The following is a 21516-nucleotide window of genomic DNA, read 5'->3' on the forward strand; positions in this document are numbered from 1 at the left end:
TATTTGTTTCCTATCATTCTTGTATGAATTTAAAACTACAGGTAAAGAGGCTCATTGCAAAATTCCACCAGATCTTATTTGACTAAGCTGGCCAATAAAAAAAGCCATTGCACGCCAGTCATGGGGAACTTGCAGCTAAAAGTGAAAATAAAGTTCTTGTTATCTGTGTATTTGCAAAGACAGCCTGACACTGCACAGTTTTAAATACTTTTCATTTCTCTCCTGTCAGCTGAAGTCTGACCTAACTGCATCCTACAGAAGCCAGAGTCCAATTTCTGCAGTTAATATGCAAAACTGAGTTAACAGCCTCTTTCTTGACACTGCAAATAAACACTGTAAATAAAATGTCATAGTAAAGACCTTTCTGTGTACATTTATTGTGAACAATGAACTTATCTCAGAGTGTGTTTGCACACGCTCTATGTTCAGGCTAGAAGAGAGAATGAGGTTTAAATGCATAAATCTCTTAGGAGAGCTGCCTGTCCTGAATACTTACCTGATCCTATAAGGGCACAGATCAGCACCATGGAGTTGTATTTTATTTCTGGAGCACTCCTGTCATCTGAGAGCAGTCTGTGTAGAATCTGAACAAGCTGAGCATTTTCAAGATCCTTTTCAGCAGTTACTGCAATACAAGTGAAAATTTGTAAACCTGGAAGTGCCACTTGCTTTGATGTTTCTGTGCTTTAGCCATTCATTGGGACGTGGATCTCTCACTGTGATGGAAGTGGTGCTGTGGTACACTGGCATAAAACTGAAGCACATATTAGATGGTATGATGATAGGAATTGCAGCTCTTGCTGTAAAAATGTAAAATAGCCTAACTGCTTGAAAGGAAAAATCACTGAGTTTAATGATAAAATAAAATCTTAACTGTGCAGTGAGCTGATGGAAATGCCACCAGGCCTTCTAGCTATTTAGGTCTTTCACTGCCTGAATTTGCTTTTGGGAATTCTGAGTAAATATAGATGGTGCCATTCTTGAATTCATGGTAGAGGGAGCTCAGGGTGCATGATAAAGGCTGTGAAAAACTTCAACCTCAGAGTGTGAGTTATGTCATCTGTAGTTTTCTAAGAAACATATACTGAAACTGGGCTCGAAACCTTCAAATGTCTGAAGACAAGACTTAGATAGGGCTTAGCTAATTCATGAAAAGGAGCATTTTTCCTTTTCATGAAAACAATTCCCTAATGCATTGGCAGTGATTTGGTAGTTGTAACAGCATTCCTGTAGTATGTGATGGCAAGAACAAAACTCAAGAGAAGTAAAAAAATCAAGCGCAAAAATATGAAATGTTGCTTGTTTAGTTATTTATCTTAATAAGCAAGCAAATAGGATAAAACCTCTGGTGGGCATTTACCTGTTTGTTTGGTAAGCGGAGGTACTAAAAAGGCAGGCCAAGACATGTAATCATCTCTGCCTTCATATGGCAACTCTTGCACCTAGTTTTGTGGAACTTAATAAAGGGGGGAGTGTGTCATCCACCTCTGTGTTCTCCAGCTCTCAGTAAGTAGCTAAGTGAAAGCTTTACCTTGATAAACCCTCTCAAAAGTGGATTAACCATCCCGGTGTAGGAATGTAATCAGGTCATACAGCCTGCACTCTAAAGTATGATTTTCTTAACCTGGTAGCTTTTTGGGCTTTACTCAAAATTTGAAAGCTATGTTAAAGGGCCTTTCTAGACCATTTGACCACCTACCAGAATGATGGAGCAGACACTATTACCAGCAAGCTCAGTTTTCTGTCTAACCTCATGGTCTGTGCTGCCTGCATGAACTGTCGTGTTCCTGTGCTACTGAAAGGCAGGTGGGAGGAGGAAGCTGTTCTACATTGCAGAAGAAACTCGCACAAGTCTCCCTCTGTGACTCCTCCTGGGCACTGATTGGGAAGAAAACAGAGTTAACCACAGGGATACTCACCTAACTCTAAAGCTGCTATTAATGCCAGTGCAACGAGAGCTTCGTTTTGCATTATTACGTGTTCACTGGTTGCCATGGTTACTAAATGCTTGATGCCACCACTCTGTACAATGGTCCTAATTACATCCTAAAAGAAATTAACATAGAAAAGAAATCTGCATTGCATACAAACTGTATTAAATAACAAAATGGTCATGGATGCTGTTATCTTTGGGTAAGAATGCTTGTTGTCGTTCTGTACATACAACCACTTTATACATAAACGTACATGTATGTGGGCCTATAAATTATCTGCTACTACTCCGCAATTATAAGATAGAACCTGTTAAACCAAGCCAGTTAACCACATAACAAAGACACTCATAACTAACTCTTTTCCAGGTTACACTGTGTAACTTGTCATCAAGTTCCTAATGATAAGTCCACTCTTTGTTATGTTTGAACTCAGCTGGTATTCGGAGATGACTCGTTTTCCTTTCTTTATGTTGAAATGTTCAGAGCAGTTTAACAAAAGCACCCAACAAACCATGTATCTGGGATAAGGAAACATGAGAACATAGTTCTAATATAGTTACCAAATCCTTCGTATCTCTCCAAGGATTTTCAGAGTTTCTTCAAAATTTTCAGAGGTGAGATCACAAATAATACTCCTCACTATGTAACAAATTTTGTACTTGAAAAAAGACTTTTGGAAATGGGCAGGAAAATGAGCAGCATTCTTTTGAAGCATTGTGGAATTCTTCTTCAAATACAAAGCAGGTTAGGAAAAGATAGTTATGGGATACCAATGTGTTGGTTTCTGTTTTAAAGCCAGCAATTAAAATGATCTGTTGCCCAGGATCTAGGAAATGAAAATGCTGACTGGATTAAACAGCTTTAAAGCAGTTTAAAAATACTCAGCTGGGATTTGGTTTTCAAGTCCAAAATTTGATCCAACTTACATATGTTATACACGACAAATAATGACGTACGGTGTCTGCCGATCTTTGATTACTTGTTAATTGTCATTGAACAAGTGAGTTAGTACCTCTTTTCACCACTGTATGTCCCAAAAATACTTGCAAAATGTTTGCCTGATAATCAAGTAACTTGGCATGCAATAGGGAAACTGTCAAGGAAATGTGGTTTGGTTTTTATTATTTTTTTTAATTTGTTTTGTGGGTGCACGAAGTTTTGAAAGAGTATTTGTTTCTTGAAATAAGAATCTGATTGAAATATTTAATAAATGTGTTGAATTTCCTTTTAAAGAACACATCCCTTTCTAACTCCAGCCACAAACCAAAACTCATTAACTAATACTTGTATTTAGAATGACTTATGTTCCAGTGCTTGCAAAGGCTGTGCAGTGACATTCTTTATGCAAGGAAATAGGCACAATGTGGTAATAATCCTTAAAACTGACATCTTTTTAGGTGTCATAATGAAGATGCTAGTGGCACAAGTCACAGCCAAATGACTCAGGAATTTCACATTTAAAACTTTTTTTTTTTTCAGAATGATGCAATGTATGCTAGCATGTAAGTATTTTTCTGTTTTTCCTTACTTGCAATGATGTATTTTATTATTTGTCATCCAAAGCAGTTTTGACACTTCATGGAGTAATCTGGAAACTGCTAATTTCTATTTGAATTTTATGTGAAATTTTGGCTGTATGATCCTTGGGAATAAAACAGCACCTCTGACATAAACAAATTTATTTTCTAGGCGACAGTCATCGTCTAAAAGGCTGTACCAAATAGATAAAAGAGATGACAACATCAGTCAGGTTTGGTGCTAGTGTGACTTGGCTGACAAGTACCTACTCTGTTTTTTAGGATGAGACTTAAGTTTTCTAAACTACTGTCGCCTTTGTGAATATCACCCCAAATCTTTAAAATTAAAAACCAGGTTAAAATCTGATGTGCTGTAAAGAAACATACAATTGTACTCATTCTTGAGCCTAGAGGGCAGTAAAAGTATTAAAAAACCCAGCCTCTTGTCTCTCTTTTCCAGTCAAGTTTCCTCTAGGAGTACGTAAACCACACAAACGTTCATCTGTGGTAATTCTTTTAACTTCTGTATTAATATCTATTTGATGCTATCAATAGTGTCTCTGTATTTAGAATTTAATTCTGATTTCCTGTACAGAGTATTGATACAACTCCTGCCTCTGGTTGTGTGTGCCATCTGTGCATCTACCTTAGGGACTGGGGTGTATAAAAGATGAGTACTCAAAAAACATAAAACCTGATCCTTTTTATGGGCTAAACACAGAATATGGGCATTAGAGAGAGCCAGTGATATTAGCTGTCAGCAAAGATTTAAATCTCTCTAAGGCCTATTGATTTATTTAGGGAGAAGCTCAGCATGGGTCAGGTCCACAGTATGTTTTTTCTTCCCTGTTAAAGTCTGAGTTCTCTAAATCACACTCACTTTTTAAGCTCAGTCATGCAGCCTGTGTTCATATCAGTGACACACTGAATGAAGTCTGAGCCTGAAACAGCTTGTTTCCAGAGGACATGATGCTTTTATCCCTTGTAAGACTCTTGTTTTGCCTAATACTCTCCTGAGCACAGGTGGTGACCTGGACTGGTTTTGCAAAGGTATTTGGTTGACATGAAGGGGATGGGAGGGACAGAACTCATCTGTCCCACAGTTTCTCTTAATGTCATACCTGTTGCCATGTACAAGCAAGATTCTGTTAGAATAAATTATCATTTCTGATGATCCATTAGAAACTCTGAAATATGCTATATGAAGAGTAAGGGACAGACTATTTCTGGATCTCAATTTCATATAAATATATAGCAAGATCATAACAACTGAGTGCAATGATCTTTCTTATCTAGTATCATATGTAGAAAATACAGGATGCTGAACTGCTATAGGATACAATACAAATAAAAATGAGACAGGACTTATCCACATGAATCCCAGTAGTGTTCCTTTAACTGGCTTGAGACTCTGAAATTGTTTTGCTTTGTTTCAATCTTTTTTTAACTGTGTAGTTCCAGAGAGGATCTAAACCTGCAGCTTGTGCCTGCTGGGAGGTTCCAGAGGCAGAGGAGATGAAACACATGAGGTAACCAACCTGGCTCTCTAGAGGGATTACATACCAGAAGCCTTGGCTACCAATACCAAGTGCAGAGGTAACTCTCAGTTCTTACAAGCTGATCTTTTACACCACTAACTTACTTTTGATTTGCTGTGTCGTATAAGTGCAGAAAGTAGTCTGTTGGACTCTCCCATCACACCTGCATGATCCTTGGCTTCACACCACTCCACCAACCGTTCCACCAGCTTTACATTTTTGCCCAGCTGTTCTGCTGCTTCTGCTACACCATGCCGGAGCCAACAACACAACAAAAAAGTTGTCACTTTTTAAAGCAAGTGCTAGAAAAATAAGCTGAAAGCTACTAACTAGAAGGAGTTTGTTAAGAAGAAATTGACTGGCTTGTGCTAACAATGGAGAAGTCTAGGTTGCATGCAAGCAAGTAAAGCCAGTCAAAATGGAAACAAAGGACAGAAAAACATTAATAATCCAGTGTCTGAAAACAGCTTATCAGCCCAGTTAATGAAGCTTCTGCATTGATTAAGAATAGGGAAAACAGAGGTGATGTCACACCCCTAGGTGAGCTAGCTCAGGAATTTTAAGACCAGGAGGGACCTCTGCCAGAAGGGAGCACTGTGGTCAGTTATGTTAAGTTTTATAGACTATAAGTTACGTAAGTTTCTTCAATTAATTTCTATTTTACATCTAATAGCTTTGCTAGAACTAGAATGGGTATTTTGAAAAAATCTACAGGACTGAGTCAAGAATAAGTACTTGGCTAATTTATCTTATTTGCTGCTTTTTTTTGTTTTTTAGCAGACTTCTGATTTTATAAATCATCATCCTGGAACAAGCTGTTAAAGCTGAAAGGTGCTTGTTTGTTTAGAAATTTCAGTTTATCAATTAACAAGTGCATGAGTCTGTTCCAAGGAGCTGGGAAGAGCCATGACATGCAGTAAATGAACAGCAAAACAAGAGTGGTAGCTTAAAACACTCACGCCTCAATACACACTCTTAATGTGACAGTGTAGGAGAGTTCTGAAGTATAAAATTAAATAAGCATTTGACACCTATTCTAAGGGTCTCTGGTAGTCAGTTTAGGAGCTCTGAAAAAAAAATCAACCCACATTCCTCCCTTTGCATATGTATTAGGTTTATTCCAAGACTTCAGGAATAAAATTTTGAAAAAATCCTCTGCTTCTCTCCTGTAAGAATCTTGGAAGCACATCACAGACTGAACCAAAGAGAATCACTTAACATAGAGAACAGTTTATTTTTACCTTGTGCATCTATTAACATTCTTAACGTTCCCAGCAGCTTGAATTGAACAGGGGGCATCTCTGATCTGAGGAATTTCAATACAGCTTCTGCAACACCAGCTGATAGCATCTTAGCCTTATTTACAACTGCATGAATAAAGAACAGAGACGATCTCAAGAACATTTCTGGAAGATGCAGTTTATTTCCAAGATGGTCTTGAAGCACATTTTCAGACATTGTCTGAAAAATAGTTTGTGAACACAGATGTCAGGAACATGACTGTGTGCTGACAGCACCGTGTTGTGGAAAAATGTCAGTTGCTAAGACACAGGTGTGAAATTAAGGGCTTTTTCCTAGCATGAACATTTCATTTTCAGTGTTCAGCCTGAACATGAACTGAAGGCTAGACTTCTCCCCTTTGGTCTAGGAAAGGTATCTTCCACAAAACTCATCAAGTAGAAGCCCAGGCTGGTCCTTACACCCCAAATACAAGGAAACTCTGATACCCAACAACACTCTCCTATGTCACAGAGCATCTAATGAGCAGAATAACCTTGTACCTGGTTCCAGTACTTTACACAAACAACACTGGCGTGGCATGTTTGGCACCTATAGTCCTTGCATTGCCTTGCCACCTGCCCCCTCCCAACTCTCTTTCATTCCCTCCACTAGTCTACATCCTGTAGTTCCACAAAACTCTCTGAAATATATGTAAGGTGCAAACTTAGTTCACTATTTTATTTAGAAAAAAATGTACTTATTTCATATTCGAAGTAGTGTTTAACAAGCAGTTCATCACTGAAACCAGTTATGACTTGCTCATTTTCCTGTAACAATAGATGTGAAACCTTCTGTAGGTCTCTGGCAGAGCAGACATCCTTGAGCACAGGCTGCAGGAAAGCTGGCAGAATGATGGAAGTTAATAGAATTACTCGCCTGAGAAAGGTAAGAAAATAGCACACTACTACAGCTGTGTGGATTTAGTTACGTATCCATGATTATTTTTAGAAAGTTACTGTTTGTCAAAACTGAAAATAGTAAAATAATCTTAAATGGATGAAAGACTTATTTTTGGCTTGGTATGGGAGAGCAGACACAAGTAATACAGACCTGCTTTGTTTTTGTGTGCATGTGCTCTGCCATTTGTGCTTGGGTAATCAAAGCTCATACAAGTAAGTTATTAAAAATGACAAAATTAGCATTCAGTTCATTGTCTACAAACAGTAACTAGGCTGGCTATTCTAAAAGTCTACCTCCAGCTCCAATGTGGGAACTGTCAAGGCCTGAGAAAGTTACAGCAAAATGCAGTGTTTCAACTAAGTGGGGACCCTCAGCTGTGAGAGAGATCCCAAATGAAACAAAAAATATGCAGTACTCTGGAACGAAAGGACTGAGAAATCATATCCGAGGCCTCCTCAGCTCCCTGCCTATTACAAAGCTGCTCTTTCTTTGCTGGGGGATAATACTGTGGGATTACAGTGGCAAAGAATGGTCAATAGGCCTGTAATGTGTTTAAAACTGCGTGTCACGGTTGCTGTGCAGAAGACATAGTGACGATGGGCCTGAATGAAAAGCAGCAGCCTGACCTGCCTCTAGGACTGTCAATCAGTTCTTCCACCCTAGTCCCCTGGGGGGTAACAGTGGGAGAACAGAATTTCACCTTTGGGTAATTAGCATGGCAAAGTGAAGCTTACCAGGAATAGCCAGGTTTCTGAGAGCACTCAGTGCAGCGTGCTGCACAGTTACGTTCCCATCCTCCACATGTCTGTCTAGCAGATCCATCAGCTTTTGAACTATGCCATTATCCACCATATGGATGCAGTTCCCATCTGTGCAAGATGAGACAAGTCACTTGTGAATGGAAGATTATTACTAAGATTTTTACCAGAGTTTTTTAAAAATAGAAGGGTTATTTTCTTGCTCCTGTCTGGATTTCATTGTTGAGAATTTGACCAGTGTCATCAGTGGGAGTTGCAGTGCTCATGACACTGAAGAGTGATAGAAGAGTGATATGAAAAAAACCAACACTGAAGAAGGCAGAAATCCCCTGTACCTCTCTGCAAATGTGGAACAATGTTTAAAGTAGGCTTAATGATTTTCAGGATTCTAAAGTAGAACACTACTGATGTTGCTGTACAGCTCAATACCAGCTTCACTGTGACACCGTGACCGTTTTGTTTGTAGCTGTACAGAGAGGGCATGACAGAAGAGCACAGATAAATTTATGCAAGCTATTATGGCATATTCTTACCATTTCTGGCAAAATTTGCAATAGCCAGTGCTCCTGCAAGCTGTAGCTGATGGCTGTTGGAAGGAATCCATGAAAGTACTCTTTGGAACACACTGCCTTTTCCTCCTTCAAATAACTTTTGCATGGATTCATCTAGGGTAAAAAGCATACAGTCAGCAAGCCAAAGAAGTGTTAGGGAAAATTCTTCTCTTTATATTTGTGAAGCTATGCTTGCTTCACTACAATTAATCCAGTCCTGCAATGGGATGAGAGACAACATCTGACCCATTAAACATTAACTGGCAGGCAGCAGGTCCTTTAGGTTATTTAGAAAATTAATAAATAGTAAAAAATCAGCAGCCAAACAGCATGACAAGTATCTGCTGCTGCTTTTCAGAAGATAGTGACACACTGTACTTACCTCCAAGCAATAATAAAACCATAAGATCAGAAGCTGTTTTAAGCTCTGCAATATCCTCCTCTTTGTCACTGTCCACAGTCTTCTGGACGATTTCAAGTAAGCACTCCACCAAGCCTGCTTCAACCAGCTGCAGCTTAATGACATCTGAAGAATAGCATGGATAACAGGAGTCAGAATCATGACTTTAAATACATCTGTTGTACATACACACAGAACAGACTGCAAAAAGAAGTGGTGATGTCAGTGGTTTGACAGCTTGTGTAGATAAAATGGTAACTTCAAATTTTCAGGGCCAACTTCTGTTATTATTAATGTACCAGGCACTCCCCCGGCTCTGGACTGCCTGTAGAGCACAACTGTACACTGGAGCTAGATGGAGCTGCTCTTCATTTCTCAACCATAAGAATATTTCTCTACAGCAAACTTCTGGTATCTCAGTTGTCACACAGCAGACAGTGCAGTGTTTGAGCTTTCCAAAGACTTTTGACTGCATCTGTACAACAAACTTAGGCCTTCTTATTCTATTTCATGTACAGAAGAGCTACTGAGTTCACTGAGGTGTGCAAATATAAAATATAAAATATTGAGCTTTTGGATGAAATCTCCAAGCAAGTAACCACCAATTTCTTTTAGATAAGTCAAGATTTCTGCCATTTGTTGAAAGTGCTGCAGGAGGAGCACAGTAAGGCCAAATGCAAAAAGGCCAGATTGGAAGAGAAATTTGTTGTGATTGAAGAAAAGCTGGAATGAATGAGGTAAATTAATTTCTCAGTTGTTATTGGACATAAGGCTCAAAGGAGAAGGTGATAAACATGTTTTTCAGGTGGTGACGTAACTTCAGAGCAGTATTTTTTCTCTTGTTTCTACAATGCTATCTTTAATGGATTTTTCCCTGTGAAATTGGAGCTGAGAATCCCCTTTACCTGCCCAAGCTCCTTTTCTGTTAAGTGGGAATGGTAGGTTGACTGATGCTGTCCTATGCCTTTTTGTTATGTGAAGTGATTCTGGTAGTTTTTGCAGCGTGATTTTTAGAAAGCACTGTCACAAACCTCTGCAGAGATGTGCAAACAAACGGATTTCTCTTCGCTTTCTGTATGAAATGGTGTTTTAACAATAAGGAGCTTAGCCCAAGTTAAAAAATTTTAAAGGCCAAAGCTTTGGAAATATTTTCTTTGTATAGTTTACAGGCAACAGTTGGGTGAGGAAACGTGTTCTACCTCTGGTGACGAATGTGCCTGACTTTCAGTTTTCCGTTGTCATGAGGCTTTTTGTCTGAATGAAATTCATTGTTCCTCTAAGAGCAGCTGACCTTCCCATGAACCTTGTTAGAAAATGCAAAATATCCAGTTGAGATTTTTTTTAAATAGGCGCTTTTGCACTGAGGTACTTTAAAAAACAGAGTTCCTTAGTTACAAAATACCATGTTGCAGATGTTCTGTGATTTTAAATATAAATTGCTACACCAGTGTGCTTGAACATAAAAACAAAGACCCCTCAAAGACTCCCAATCACCAAAATGCAAACTCTGCGAATACTTTATTTAGCTGGTTTTGCCTCCTCAACTATTGCTAATTATCTGCAGTCAAGAGCACATAAACAGCATCAGCAAACTGAACTCATTCAAGTTTGCCTTGAATGCACAGTGGAAGAGTTCAGCTGACTCCTTCACAATGTGCAAGCACCTGAGTTCTGCTCAGAAGCAGTAAACTTAACTTATTGCAACTATAAACCACAGTCTAAGAAAAAACAAGTGTGTAAACTGAAATATGTCAAACTTGCAAAAGGTTTGATCCAATTCTGTGTCAGTCTCCAAGGATGGAACTATCTTAGAGCAACTTGCTAGTTATTACGTAATAAATTAATGTACTTTGGCAAACTATGCATTTTAAGAACTGAAAAAAGGAATTCTGTTGTTACATACCACTTGAAAGAAAAGACAAGTTACCTTCTTAAATTGAAGCAAAAATTGATATTGATTTATACTGTATAAAACAGACATAGGCAGAGTGAGTGTACAACAAAGTAGAATGAAACCTAAATCTTTGGAGTTTACAATTCTATCTAGTAATTTATCCCATTAAAAGAAGCTTTAAAGCTGAGGTGATTAAAACAAGGTTATAGAGCCATCAAATATTGCGATGTCTTGTATACTCAAAACTGCTTCTCACTTCAGTCCAGCTCCACCTGTTAGCTCACTTCTTCCTTTCTTTGAGGGCAGATGGTAGATTGTAAAAACCACCCAGAATTCCTTTGGGAGGAATGTCCCAGAGAGGTGACTGGGCACACATCACTTCCTGCCCTGGCTTGCAGAGTGAATGAAACTCAAGTCTTGTGAGGTACCAGAATATATGCTACCAAAAATTTGTGTCATCTCTCAATAAACAGCACAGTGGGGAGTGTCCAGCTCTTAGCTCTGCAATTAACATGCCTCTCGCAAAAATCTTGTCCATGGGAAATGGAACTGCCACAGGGTCTGCGATCCCAAAAATGACGTAATGAATGATGTCCTGGTGCTGTAATGGGCTATGAATGCTTGAGCCAGCATTTTGCAGACAAATGTTGCAAAGCCCTCTTAAAAGCAGCTTTTGATATTCCTACTGTAGGAAATATAATCATATGCAGAGTGAATCAGAGGTGGAATTAGCATCAACAATTTGTTGGCTCTTGTTATATGCTCAGACAATTAAGACCTATTCACTTTATATGAAACCATCATCAGAAGGATCAGCCACAGCAGCTTCTGAATGAGGCAGTTAGTTACTCTGCATTTAATCCCTGAAATGGAGACTGACATGCAAAAATACATATAAGGGAATGAATAAAAAAATAGCGTAAGAAAAAATAAATCCAGTTCTCACCATTTTCTGCCAGGGGAGCCAGAACTTCAAAAATCATCTCTTTTTTATCATGCTCTATTTGCTTCTTGAACAGTTTCACAAGCTCTTCAGCAATGTTTGTGTAGGCAAACTGCTCTTTACTTGACTCTGTGAAGCAGAAGGGAAAACTCAGTGTCAAGTAAACAAACCACATCAAAAGGCAGGACTATTTTTTCTCTTTAATTCCAGGTTTATTCAGTAAGATGACTAATGGTGCTCTTCACAGACAAGAACAATAGACTTGTGCTTGTCACTAAATGAAAAATGTCTAACATTTTAAGAGAAATGTAGTGACTTGAATTAATTATGTTAAAAATTAAAAGGCTTGTTAAAAAGATATAAATTTATGACCAAGGCTGTTGGGGCTGTTTCTGCTGAACAGAATGTTAAGGTAGCTATAGAAACAGTAACATTACAAAAATATATATTGTCTTTGATTACCCTGAGCTTAACAGCAAGACTGTCAGATTATTTACTGCATTTTCAAAAGGAGAGATGAAGGATTGTACTGAATGCTATAATATTTACATGGTTTCACAGTGGTGACATTTCCTTTCAAATCTGTGCATGGCTTTTGCAGGGCCATTCCATACTGCACAGAGAGCATAAACCAGCTTTACAGATGGGCTTGCTATGAGGAGGCTAGCCAGCAGATAGCAGTTCTTCAAATGTAGATTCAACAAAAGCATCTCTTATTCCATTGCCTGTATCTTATTCCCCCTTGCTGGCAGTATTACAGGGGATGCAGGTGGTAGGGCTGGTGTTCTGCATTCTCCAGTTGCCACCTCCTGAGGGCCATCTGTAGTTAGAGAACCTTCCAGCAGCTCTGCTACTGCTCTAATGGAAGGTTAGGGACTATTTTAATGTAAAGTTGACCCCAAGGACTGGGGAAAAGCATGAACTACAGACTTTAGACCCTTTTGTGCACATACCACTATTGTTTTCTCTCAAGATGCATGACCACATAGCATATTCTAAGAGAATTTTTGACCTTTCCAGTATTTTTAAAAGCAGAAACATAACTCTCTTTATTGGTGTGGTTTGTTTTGTTTTGATTTTTTGTTTGTTTGTTTGTTTTCTCTGCTTGGACACAGAATAAGAGTTTCACATAATGTTTCTCAAGGGATCTGTGCAATGCAGTTCTCTCAAGTTATGACAAATGACAACCTCACAATAAAATTCCCTGAAGTTACAAGGCAAAAATGCAACATTACAGTTATGATGGGACTGACTAAGCTATTGCTTAAGGGGGATTAAAGCATTACAAGCTAAATTCATTTTGTGCCAATCTTAAGGAACAAGCATCTTTTCAGTGTATGGGAACAGGAAGGGAAGCAGCTGCTGTTAAGCTTCTTTCCTGTGGTTCTTATTACTCAGCTGGATGGAGCTGGATCCCTCCAAAGAGGGAAAGAAATTGTAATTCTCAGTGAAGATACTATTTATTACATTTAATGTCCTTATGGTTTTAGCTGCATTTTAGCACTAGAATTTCCAGTATATGACTCGTATTATACTCTCTGCTTTTCTGTTGTTAAGCAGTCTTGTCTGCTATAAGCAAAGGTTTAATGCATGTGATCAGACTACACAAGATAACACGATATTCTCTCTGGACTTGAAATCTGTGAACTTAAAAGACAGTTGTGAATAGCTTCAGGCCACAAAAGAGTACAAAATTACAGGTATATTTTTCGTATTTTGAATTGGTCAATCTTAGAAATACAGGATGATAAACTGTAGTCCACTGCAAAAAAACTCCTAAGACTAACATTTTGCAGAATAAGTTGCAAAAGAACAGAAATGTAAAACACGAGTGATAATAAAACACGGGCCCTAACAACCTGTTGGTGTACACTTGGTGGAATTCCAATGTAAACTAATCCACTTGCAAAGACATTGGATCAAAGCAGAACCACAAACTGCAGTTTAAATGAAGCTGTAACTAAACCTGCTACAAATAACATTTACAGCCTAGTAGTATTCTTGATTTATACATGCAAGTGTTTAGAACATGTTACCACTCTGCACCTAAAATAATATTGCATAGGCAGATTTATGAACTGTGCCTGTCTCAGTTTCATTCAGTGATTTCCATGAGCCAAATTTAATCCTGACACAATTTTGTGGAGCTACACCAGTATACATGATTTATATTATTAATAAATAATTCACAGAAAGTAGTAGTGCTCTGGAAATACTGTTTAGATTATTTAAAATGTACTTTGTTGCACTGAAGAACGTTAACATAAAATATAAACTTGTACGAAGAACTCAAATACATTTCAGTTTCTGTAGGGAAAAATAATCCACAACTATAGATTTTTGGACACAATAAGCAGAAATTGCTTGCTTTAAATTTTGAATGTTCAAAACCAAATGGAACAAGCATCAGTGCAAGGCTTTTGTTAGTTTTAAGATAGAACTTTACGAAAACTGTATATAAATTTGATAATATTGTGGACTTACCCAGTTCTGCTAAATTGCCAAATGCAACAAGGCACATCTCCGTCAGAGCTGCGTTTTGGCAATGAATACCCAATAATTTCACTAATGTAGGAATAACACCCATATTGATAAGCTGTGACTGCAGAGTATCTACATAGAAAGAAAGTACAACACCAAGTTAGCATTTCTATTTGTAGTACTGTTCTTTAAACCAAAAAAGCATCTTTCACACAAAGCATCTTCTATGCTAAGCAGCATTAAAATGTTTGTCTCCTCTACTCTTCTACACTAGGATCAGGTCCATACTTGAGATAGGGACTCGTAATTACCCTTGCCTCTGATAATGAGACATATTCCCAGAACTATTCCCTCCTGATCTGATCATAGGGTAAAATGAATTATGCAGCTACTGATAATTTTGTGGTTATCAGGTTCCTAATGTTGGGTTTGATTCTGAGACTAGCTGACTGAAATCAAACAAAACTCTGTCAGTGAAATAATTATTTATCTGAGACCTTGTTCCTATATAATAAAGATAAAAACTGGAAAATTAAAATTAGAATGAATATAAACTGGCACTGAAATAAACATGAAAAGTTTTATAAACACAGGAAGTCACAATGTAGATTATGAGGAGCTTGAGAAAAAAGGAAGTTTAATACAGACAAAAAAAAATGGAAGGTTTAAGAAAAGTCCTTAGAAGCCATTCTGATAATTTCTTGCACAGGATGAAAGTTTATAGTATTTACAAGTAAGAAAGTTACTGCTCCTAGATGTCTGCAAATAGAAAGGTGCTTTGATGGTTAGGCAGAAACATGATTGTTTTAAAGGATTATTTATAACAATATTTTCTCTTGCACATTTTACCTATAACATAGCAAAGAAGAAAAACATTGTTTCACAGTTGAACAGAATGAAGCAGACATGAACACACCAGATGTTGTTTAGTAATTTTCCTAAGCATCTTTTTTCCTTTTTTTCTAAGCACTTCAACTATGTTTAAATGTTACAGGCTCGAAAGACAGGAATCCAAAGCCCAGTGAATTCAAGAGAACTGAATTACTTCATTTAGCTTTGGGTCAAGCTCTACTGAGGAATTACTTTTTTTTAAGGAATTAATCCTGAGCTACTGAAATCAGTTGGAGTTTTTTTATCTGTGGAATCAGAGCCATAAAAATTGTAGATTTTTGCAAGGAGTTAAAAACATATTACCTCTTAAGTCTAGAAAACTTAGTATAATGTCATGCTCTCAGAAAACACTTTGCCTTCAAGATTCTGCCAGGCGTGTTTGAAATTGTCATATTATTAAAAGATTCTGGAATGTTTTAGTTCATTGATATTCAGTGTAGAATATTTCTTCAAGAATTATCAATTTGGCACACTAAATAAGTAAATGGCATGGTTATTACAGGTTATTGAGGATAAGCAGGAATCCTTATGGCTTGACATCTTTAATAAAACGGTATTACTTACCAGTAACTGAATTTCATTTTTGGGGGGGAGGGGTTACCTCTTCCACAGATTCGTGGTCGAGAAATTTGAGAACACCACGTCAGACATCAAAGAGCTGTTAAAGTTGTCAAATTTCAGGTAAGTACAAATTGCACTAGCGCATGCATTGAATGCCATTTTACCTCCAGCAGATGTATGAGTCACTACTACACCCTCCCACTTTATTCCAAACTACTGTAAAAATCTGTCTCTAAATAGGAAAACTGGGGAGGGGGGAGCTGGAATGGTTCTGTGGAGAAAATGCTCATGTAGGAGAACTCAAGTTACTGGTAAATAATCTGGTTTTGTCCTTGGTTTGTGATTGTTCCCTGCAGGCACTTAAAATTTCAGAAGGAAAATTGGTAGTCACGGAGAGTAGGAGAACAAAGACACAAACCACAAATGCCATAGAAAATTATGCGGAAAGAAATTGCTTTGTTACTAGACTATGCCTTTAGTCACTCTAAAATCACTTTATCCAACTGTAATGGACAAAGAGACAATCTCTATGGACATTATTTAGCAAAAGGTTTTGACATCAGAGGCATAAACTCTCTATTTTGAGTCTTTTGAGAAGGGTTGTTTTTTTTTCTGCTGTCTCTTTTCTTAATACAAAATATATAAAAAGAACAGAGGAGAAGACAAGTGGAAAAATGGAAACCATATCCATCTTTGAAAGGAATCTTTAAGAGCCAAATAGAAGGCTCTCTTGCTGTTCAAGAGAGCATGGAATGCACTGATTAAAGGGCTTCTAGAATTCCCAAGCAGGAAAAAAAGGAGTAAGAAATTATACCAAGAAAGAACAATTGTGCTGGGTCAGAAGTCAGGTATTATACCCGACTCTATACCAGTTTGATTTCCCTGGAGTAGAAGGATGGCACCTGAGCGCAGGAATGGTCCACAGTGGTAGGAATGGGATTACAAGAATTACCAGTACAGGACATACTGAAGCTTTAACTGCAGTAAGTTAATGGATAAACTTTCTCCTCTGCCAAAGACAGGACAACCCTCTGAGTCACAAAGCTGCATAAGAGGCAAAACATTTGAAAATCAAAGGCTGCCAGCAGCTACCAGCTATGTTTATACTTAAGCCTGGGCTTGCCACACAAATTCTGAACTTGTCATTTACATCTGTTGTTAGCAATTGGAGGCTGTTTCTCGAGTACATACAAGAGCAAAGTCTGTTAAGAAGTTGTTTAAGAGAAAAGCATTAGGCTTCTCACTGGCATGGAGACCTACAGCACTTCTGAGTTGAGAGAAATTCAAAACATTGAAGTGTTTCAGTCTTAGCTGAAGAGGCTGCGAGCAGGTCTCCAGCCGTCCTATGAAAGACAGCAGCCCAGGTAACCTGGAGTAACTGTGTGTCTCAGCCCTTCCTTCCAGGAAGTGCTAAGGGCCTACTGGAGCAGGAGACAAATTCAGGGAACACATGCATCCATCCTACAAGCAGTTGCCTGACACAGGATTGAAGTAAGCCAGAAAGCCAGGCAACACTGTCTCATGATGAAACAGTAATTCTATTGGCTTCCTAAGCAGAACTTTATGCATAGTGAGCAGGAAGCATGAAAACCTGAAAGTCTCTTCTGGATTTATGACTTAAAGCCACAAAAGAAACTCCCAGATTTTACACTGCTGTCACATGTTGCACTAATAAGATGCCTCTGTTTCTCAGGGTGAAAAGCACTGACAGTGATCCTGTATAGATGCATATACAGGTAGATAAAAGGCAATCAATACATGCGCCAGCACAGTTACCTACCGAAAACTTGCATTTCAATGGCTCCATGTCCTTCGGTGGCACACATGGAAACTCCAAAGAGTAAGATCTAGGGAGAATATCCCAAATTGAGAACTTCATTGGGGGTATTTGAGCATAAAATGCTGATTTAGGCTAGTTCATGATTTCGGACAGAATCTCAGAAAACAACCAGTCGTTTTGTGTTCATCAGGAACTGAGATTATAATGCTGAAGGCAAATTTGTTTTGTGCAAATTCTCAGCATCATTTTGTACCTTAGAGAAACCTGCTTGCAATCCCCGCATCCATGTTAAATAATTGTATAGCTTATAAGTGACTGTATCAATTATCTCAATCTCATAAGAAACATACTTTTTACCTGCTTTTACATGCTATAGATTACATTGCATTTAAGTATATTTAGATCTTGAAAGCATGTTAGACATCGTTAGCTGTGATGTAAATGAAACAAAAACCATGGCGAGCATGAAAATTAGCAAAGATAAGTCTCAGAAGGAAGCGTTACTGAAATATTGCTGTTAGACCAGAACAATGGTGCCATAAATCTCCCTTTCATTTCTTGTACATTTACATAGCGTCTGCAGATGGTAAACAGTGCTAATCAGTCCCTAGCATTCATTCCAGTCATTAAGAGTTTTATGAGAATAAGAAAAGCTTGGCTGTTGTGTGATTTAACATCAGAATGTTACATTTTTACAAAGGCACTGAAGGAAAGACAACCTTGACAGACTAGCATTTAATATGAAATGAGGAAGCCATCTATAAACATGACTATTTTTATCAACATATATATACCCAGATAAAAATACATGTATACTTTCACACATGCATCTTGTATCCCATTAACTTCGATCTCCAATTTGATTATCTAATAAGCCAACTAGCCTAATTCTTCCATAATTTCTGCATTTCTTTAAGAATGATTTTATGGTTCGCTTTATAAATCTCAGGAGACAATTAGCTACCACACAGACTGATCCAATTAACTTGTAAGTAGTCCTGACTCACAGGATTATGAGATCTGCAGACTAACCACGTCACTAATTCTTTTATGTGACTGTTTACATCTGATTATTAGTTTTATTAGATTAGTTATTAGTTTTTCACTCCTATAGCTCTTAAGCAGATTTACAGCTACACAGACTATATGCAATGATAACAGTCTTCAGAATGGGTAAAAAAGGACAACAACACACAGAACCCACTGAAAGGTGCCAAAACAGCTGCTTGAAGCATGGGGTGTGGAGTGGGACCTCAAATCAAGTTGGCATAGCTTGACAAAAAAAGAATTACTATAGGCTTTTGTCAAGGTTTGCTTAGTTTGGGCTTAAGCTCTAAGCAAAAACATTAACAAAGGTGTGACATGTTTCACTCCTAGCCATACCTGCAACTTTGCATTTTAAGAACTAATAAGGGAAAGCAGGGATGAGTTTCTGATTGAATTTGGGTAGTAAAATATGATTATCACAGAGGGGGTCAAGATAATCTGGGCTGAAGACAAAGGGATGTGTTCCATCAGAAAAAAACCTCCCCTGATTTCTAGCAGTGCAATTAAAAATCTACACTTTTGTTTTAAGTTGCAGTGAACTACAAGAGATGCCAAAGCCAAGTTTGTTAATGTTGTAGCAACTAATGAAATGGTAAGATACCAAGGAGGCACAGGAAGAATTGAGAGACAGCAGGTAAAAATAATTCCTGAACACAAGAAGGTGGCACAAGAACCTTGTAAAGGAAATCTTAGTTTTAAATCTTAGACAACAGTGTTATGAATGGAGTTAAAACTGCAAGCTGAGTGTCCAGAATCAGGACAAGATACAAGAATGCCCAATTAATTTGCTCTCTTTAGGAAAGTAAAATATTACTCATAGATGCTCTTTGGTTGCCTTTTTTTTAAATAAAAAACAACAACCTCAACAACCTCATGAGTAATAATTCCCTATGCTAATTCAAAAACTTAAAAGTACTCAAGAATGAGTGTCACATGTTAAAAAAATAATGTAGTTGATAGCTATTAAGAACAGAGTAATAGCTATTGGAAAAAAAGGGCAATTAGTTGACTGGGAATAATGAACTGTGTAGAATAAAAGAAAACAATTTGTATACTCTTTGTTCAGAAAATGCTAAGAAAATTTAAAGGTTCACAGATTATTAGATGCAACTAAGAACCAAATGTGCTGGAATCTTCCCTACCTGGATAGCTAGTGAAACTTAAAAGAGTGCAAGTCATTAAAAGCAGTAAAGAAACCTTCAAAGTCCCCACCTGTAATTTTTTAACACAGTATGGTCAACAGAAAAGATTACAGAAGCAAGAAAAAAGGCAGAGGTGCTATTTCAAAGACTGAAACACCTTCTTCTACTAATTTTTCTTTTATTTTTGTCCAGTTTGTTTCCATAACTACAGATGAAGCAATCTGGGACTCTAGGCTGCAATCCCATACTCCTCATCCTTCAGCAAACCAATGCAGTGTTTACTTTAAGTAACATGGGATCAATCCTTTGAGAGTAAACCCTGATAATGGTTTCTGTTAATCTAGGAGCACTATTAACTGTCAGGGCAATCTGAGTTTTCCTGTTTAACAGGTCAGCAAAGAACTGCATTTACTCTGAACACTATTCACCTGATTCTGTAAGTGTGGAAGTAAGTAGTTGTCTTGGGCTCATACTTGACATGGACAGTTGTCCTGAAAATTTATGATGGTTCTCAGCTATGGTCCAATTGTACTTGTGACTCTTAAAACTGGCAAGACAGGTCAACAACCCATCTCTCCATTCACATGCTGCAGGTACAATCACTGAGTTTTCTTTGAAAAATTTAATCCTCTACTCATTATTTTTTAAAAACATACATTGATTTGGCAGGTTATTTGGGTTTTAATTCAGTGGTTGTCCCAGCTGGTGAGCAAATTCACGAAAGAACTGCAGGACACAGGTCTTACACAGCATGTCTGTGGGTGCTGGGCCAAACAGGAGGTGGTTCCCTACAAAAAGGTCCTTTCTTGTGGAGATTACCAAGTATGTGGGGTAAGGTGAGGGTGTGGCAAACCCCCAGCATTCCTCCCTGATGCGGTTGTAGGACATCTGCGAGCAGCATATCTCACTTCTGAGACTGCCTCAGTGGCTCCTGGGAATCTTGTGTAAGTTCATTAGTTAGTATGAGATGAAAAATGTAATTTAGCAGAGTAAAGAGCAGCTAGTGAATGATCCTAGTTGTCACAGAACTACACAACTGCTTTATTGATTGCATCAGAATAAGCTATCTTACTAGATGGAATGAGTCATTTATTCAATGTTCCTAACAGTTAAACTGCTCAGAAGCTGCTTGTTTGGGAGATTTATCTCATAATTAGTTTTCTTAGGGAAGATCTGCTAGGAGCTTGGTCACTGAAGCAAAACTTATACAGTATCTCTACACAGAGTTTTTTGGACTCCGTAGTCCTGAGCTACCAAATACACTGGATGCTCATTAGTCTTAATTAATCTAGAGGAGTCTGGTAGCTTAGAAGTGAGAATATCTATTTGCTCCAAATATTTTAACAAATAAAGAAAATATGGAGTTAATACTGAAATACAATAAAATGTGACACTCATGCAGACATCAAGCAAAACAATTCCTGAACAATATATGAAATAAAGGAAATAGAAAGTTGCAATTTGGAGAATAATGAAGAAGTACTGTAAGCGAGTATTCTTAGATGACACTAGAAAAAAGGACAAAAAGAATGTAAGAACAAGAGAAAGAGATGAGACACATACAACAGTGATATTTGGAGACAGATAAGTAACACTAAGAGCTGAAAGCTTCAGAGAGATAGCACCAAAAACACACAAGGAAACTATGCTAGAAGAAATGATAAAGCAGATTAAAAATCTCTATAGTAAAGGTTAAAAAAAAAGTTAACTATGGCCCATCCTGAAAAGTAGAAGAGTTTCAGGGACATAAGTTCAAAATTACTTACAGCAAGTGATGACATTAAGGCAATGGTGAGCAGCTAATAAAAAACCTATTTCTTCCTATGATAAAACACTACAATTCAGGCAATGGGCATGACTGAGGAAACAACATGATCAGCTAACTACATTAGCAATCT

General features: G+C 37.8%; 1 protein-coding gene across 7 annotated transcripts in view; it reads right to left on the minus strand.

Annotated features, from left to right (window-relative positions):
- The window catches only part of RAP1GDS1 (Rap1 GTPase-GDP dissociation stimulator 1), a 103706-nt gene that overhangs the window by 3691 nt on the left and 78499 nt on the right, over positions 1-21516 (minus strand). For 6 of the 7 annotated variants that reach the window (XM_051617644.1, XM_051617642.1, XM_051617643.1 and 3 more), the window contains 9 exons: positions 14201-14329; positions 11720-11845; positions 8862-9005; positions 8462-8593; positions 7905-8039; positions 6231-6356; positions 5094-5233; positions 1920-2046; positions 497-625 (listed from right to left, as the gene is read on the minus strand). In XM_051617644.1, coding sequence (XP_051473604.1) covers positions 497-625; positions 1920-2046; positions 5094-5233; positions 6231-6356; positions 7905-8039; positions 8462-8593; positions 8862-9005; positions 11720-11845; positions 14201-14329 — 1188 coding nt within the window. The remainder of the gene's footprint in view (positions 1-496; positions 626-1919; positions 2047-5093; positions 5234-6230; positions 6357-7904; positions 8040-8461; positions 8594-8861; positions 9006-11719; positions 11846-14200; positions 14330-21516) is intronic. The other variant, XM_051617648.1, reaches the window with a different exon arrangement.

This window comes from Apus apus, chromosome 4 (assembly GCF_020740795.1).
Source record: "Apus apus isolate bApuApu2 chromosome 4, bApuApu2.pri.cur, whole genome shotgun sequence".
Taxonomy (NCBI): Eukaryota; Metazoa; Chordata; class Aves; order Apodiformes; family Apodidae; genus Apus; species Apus apus.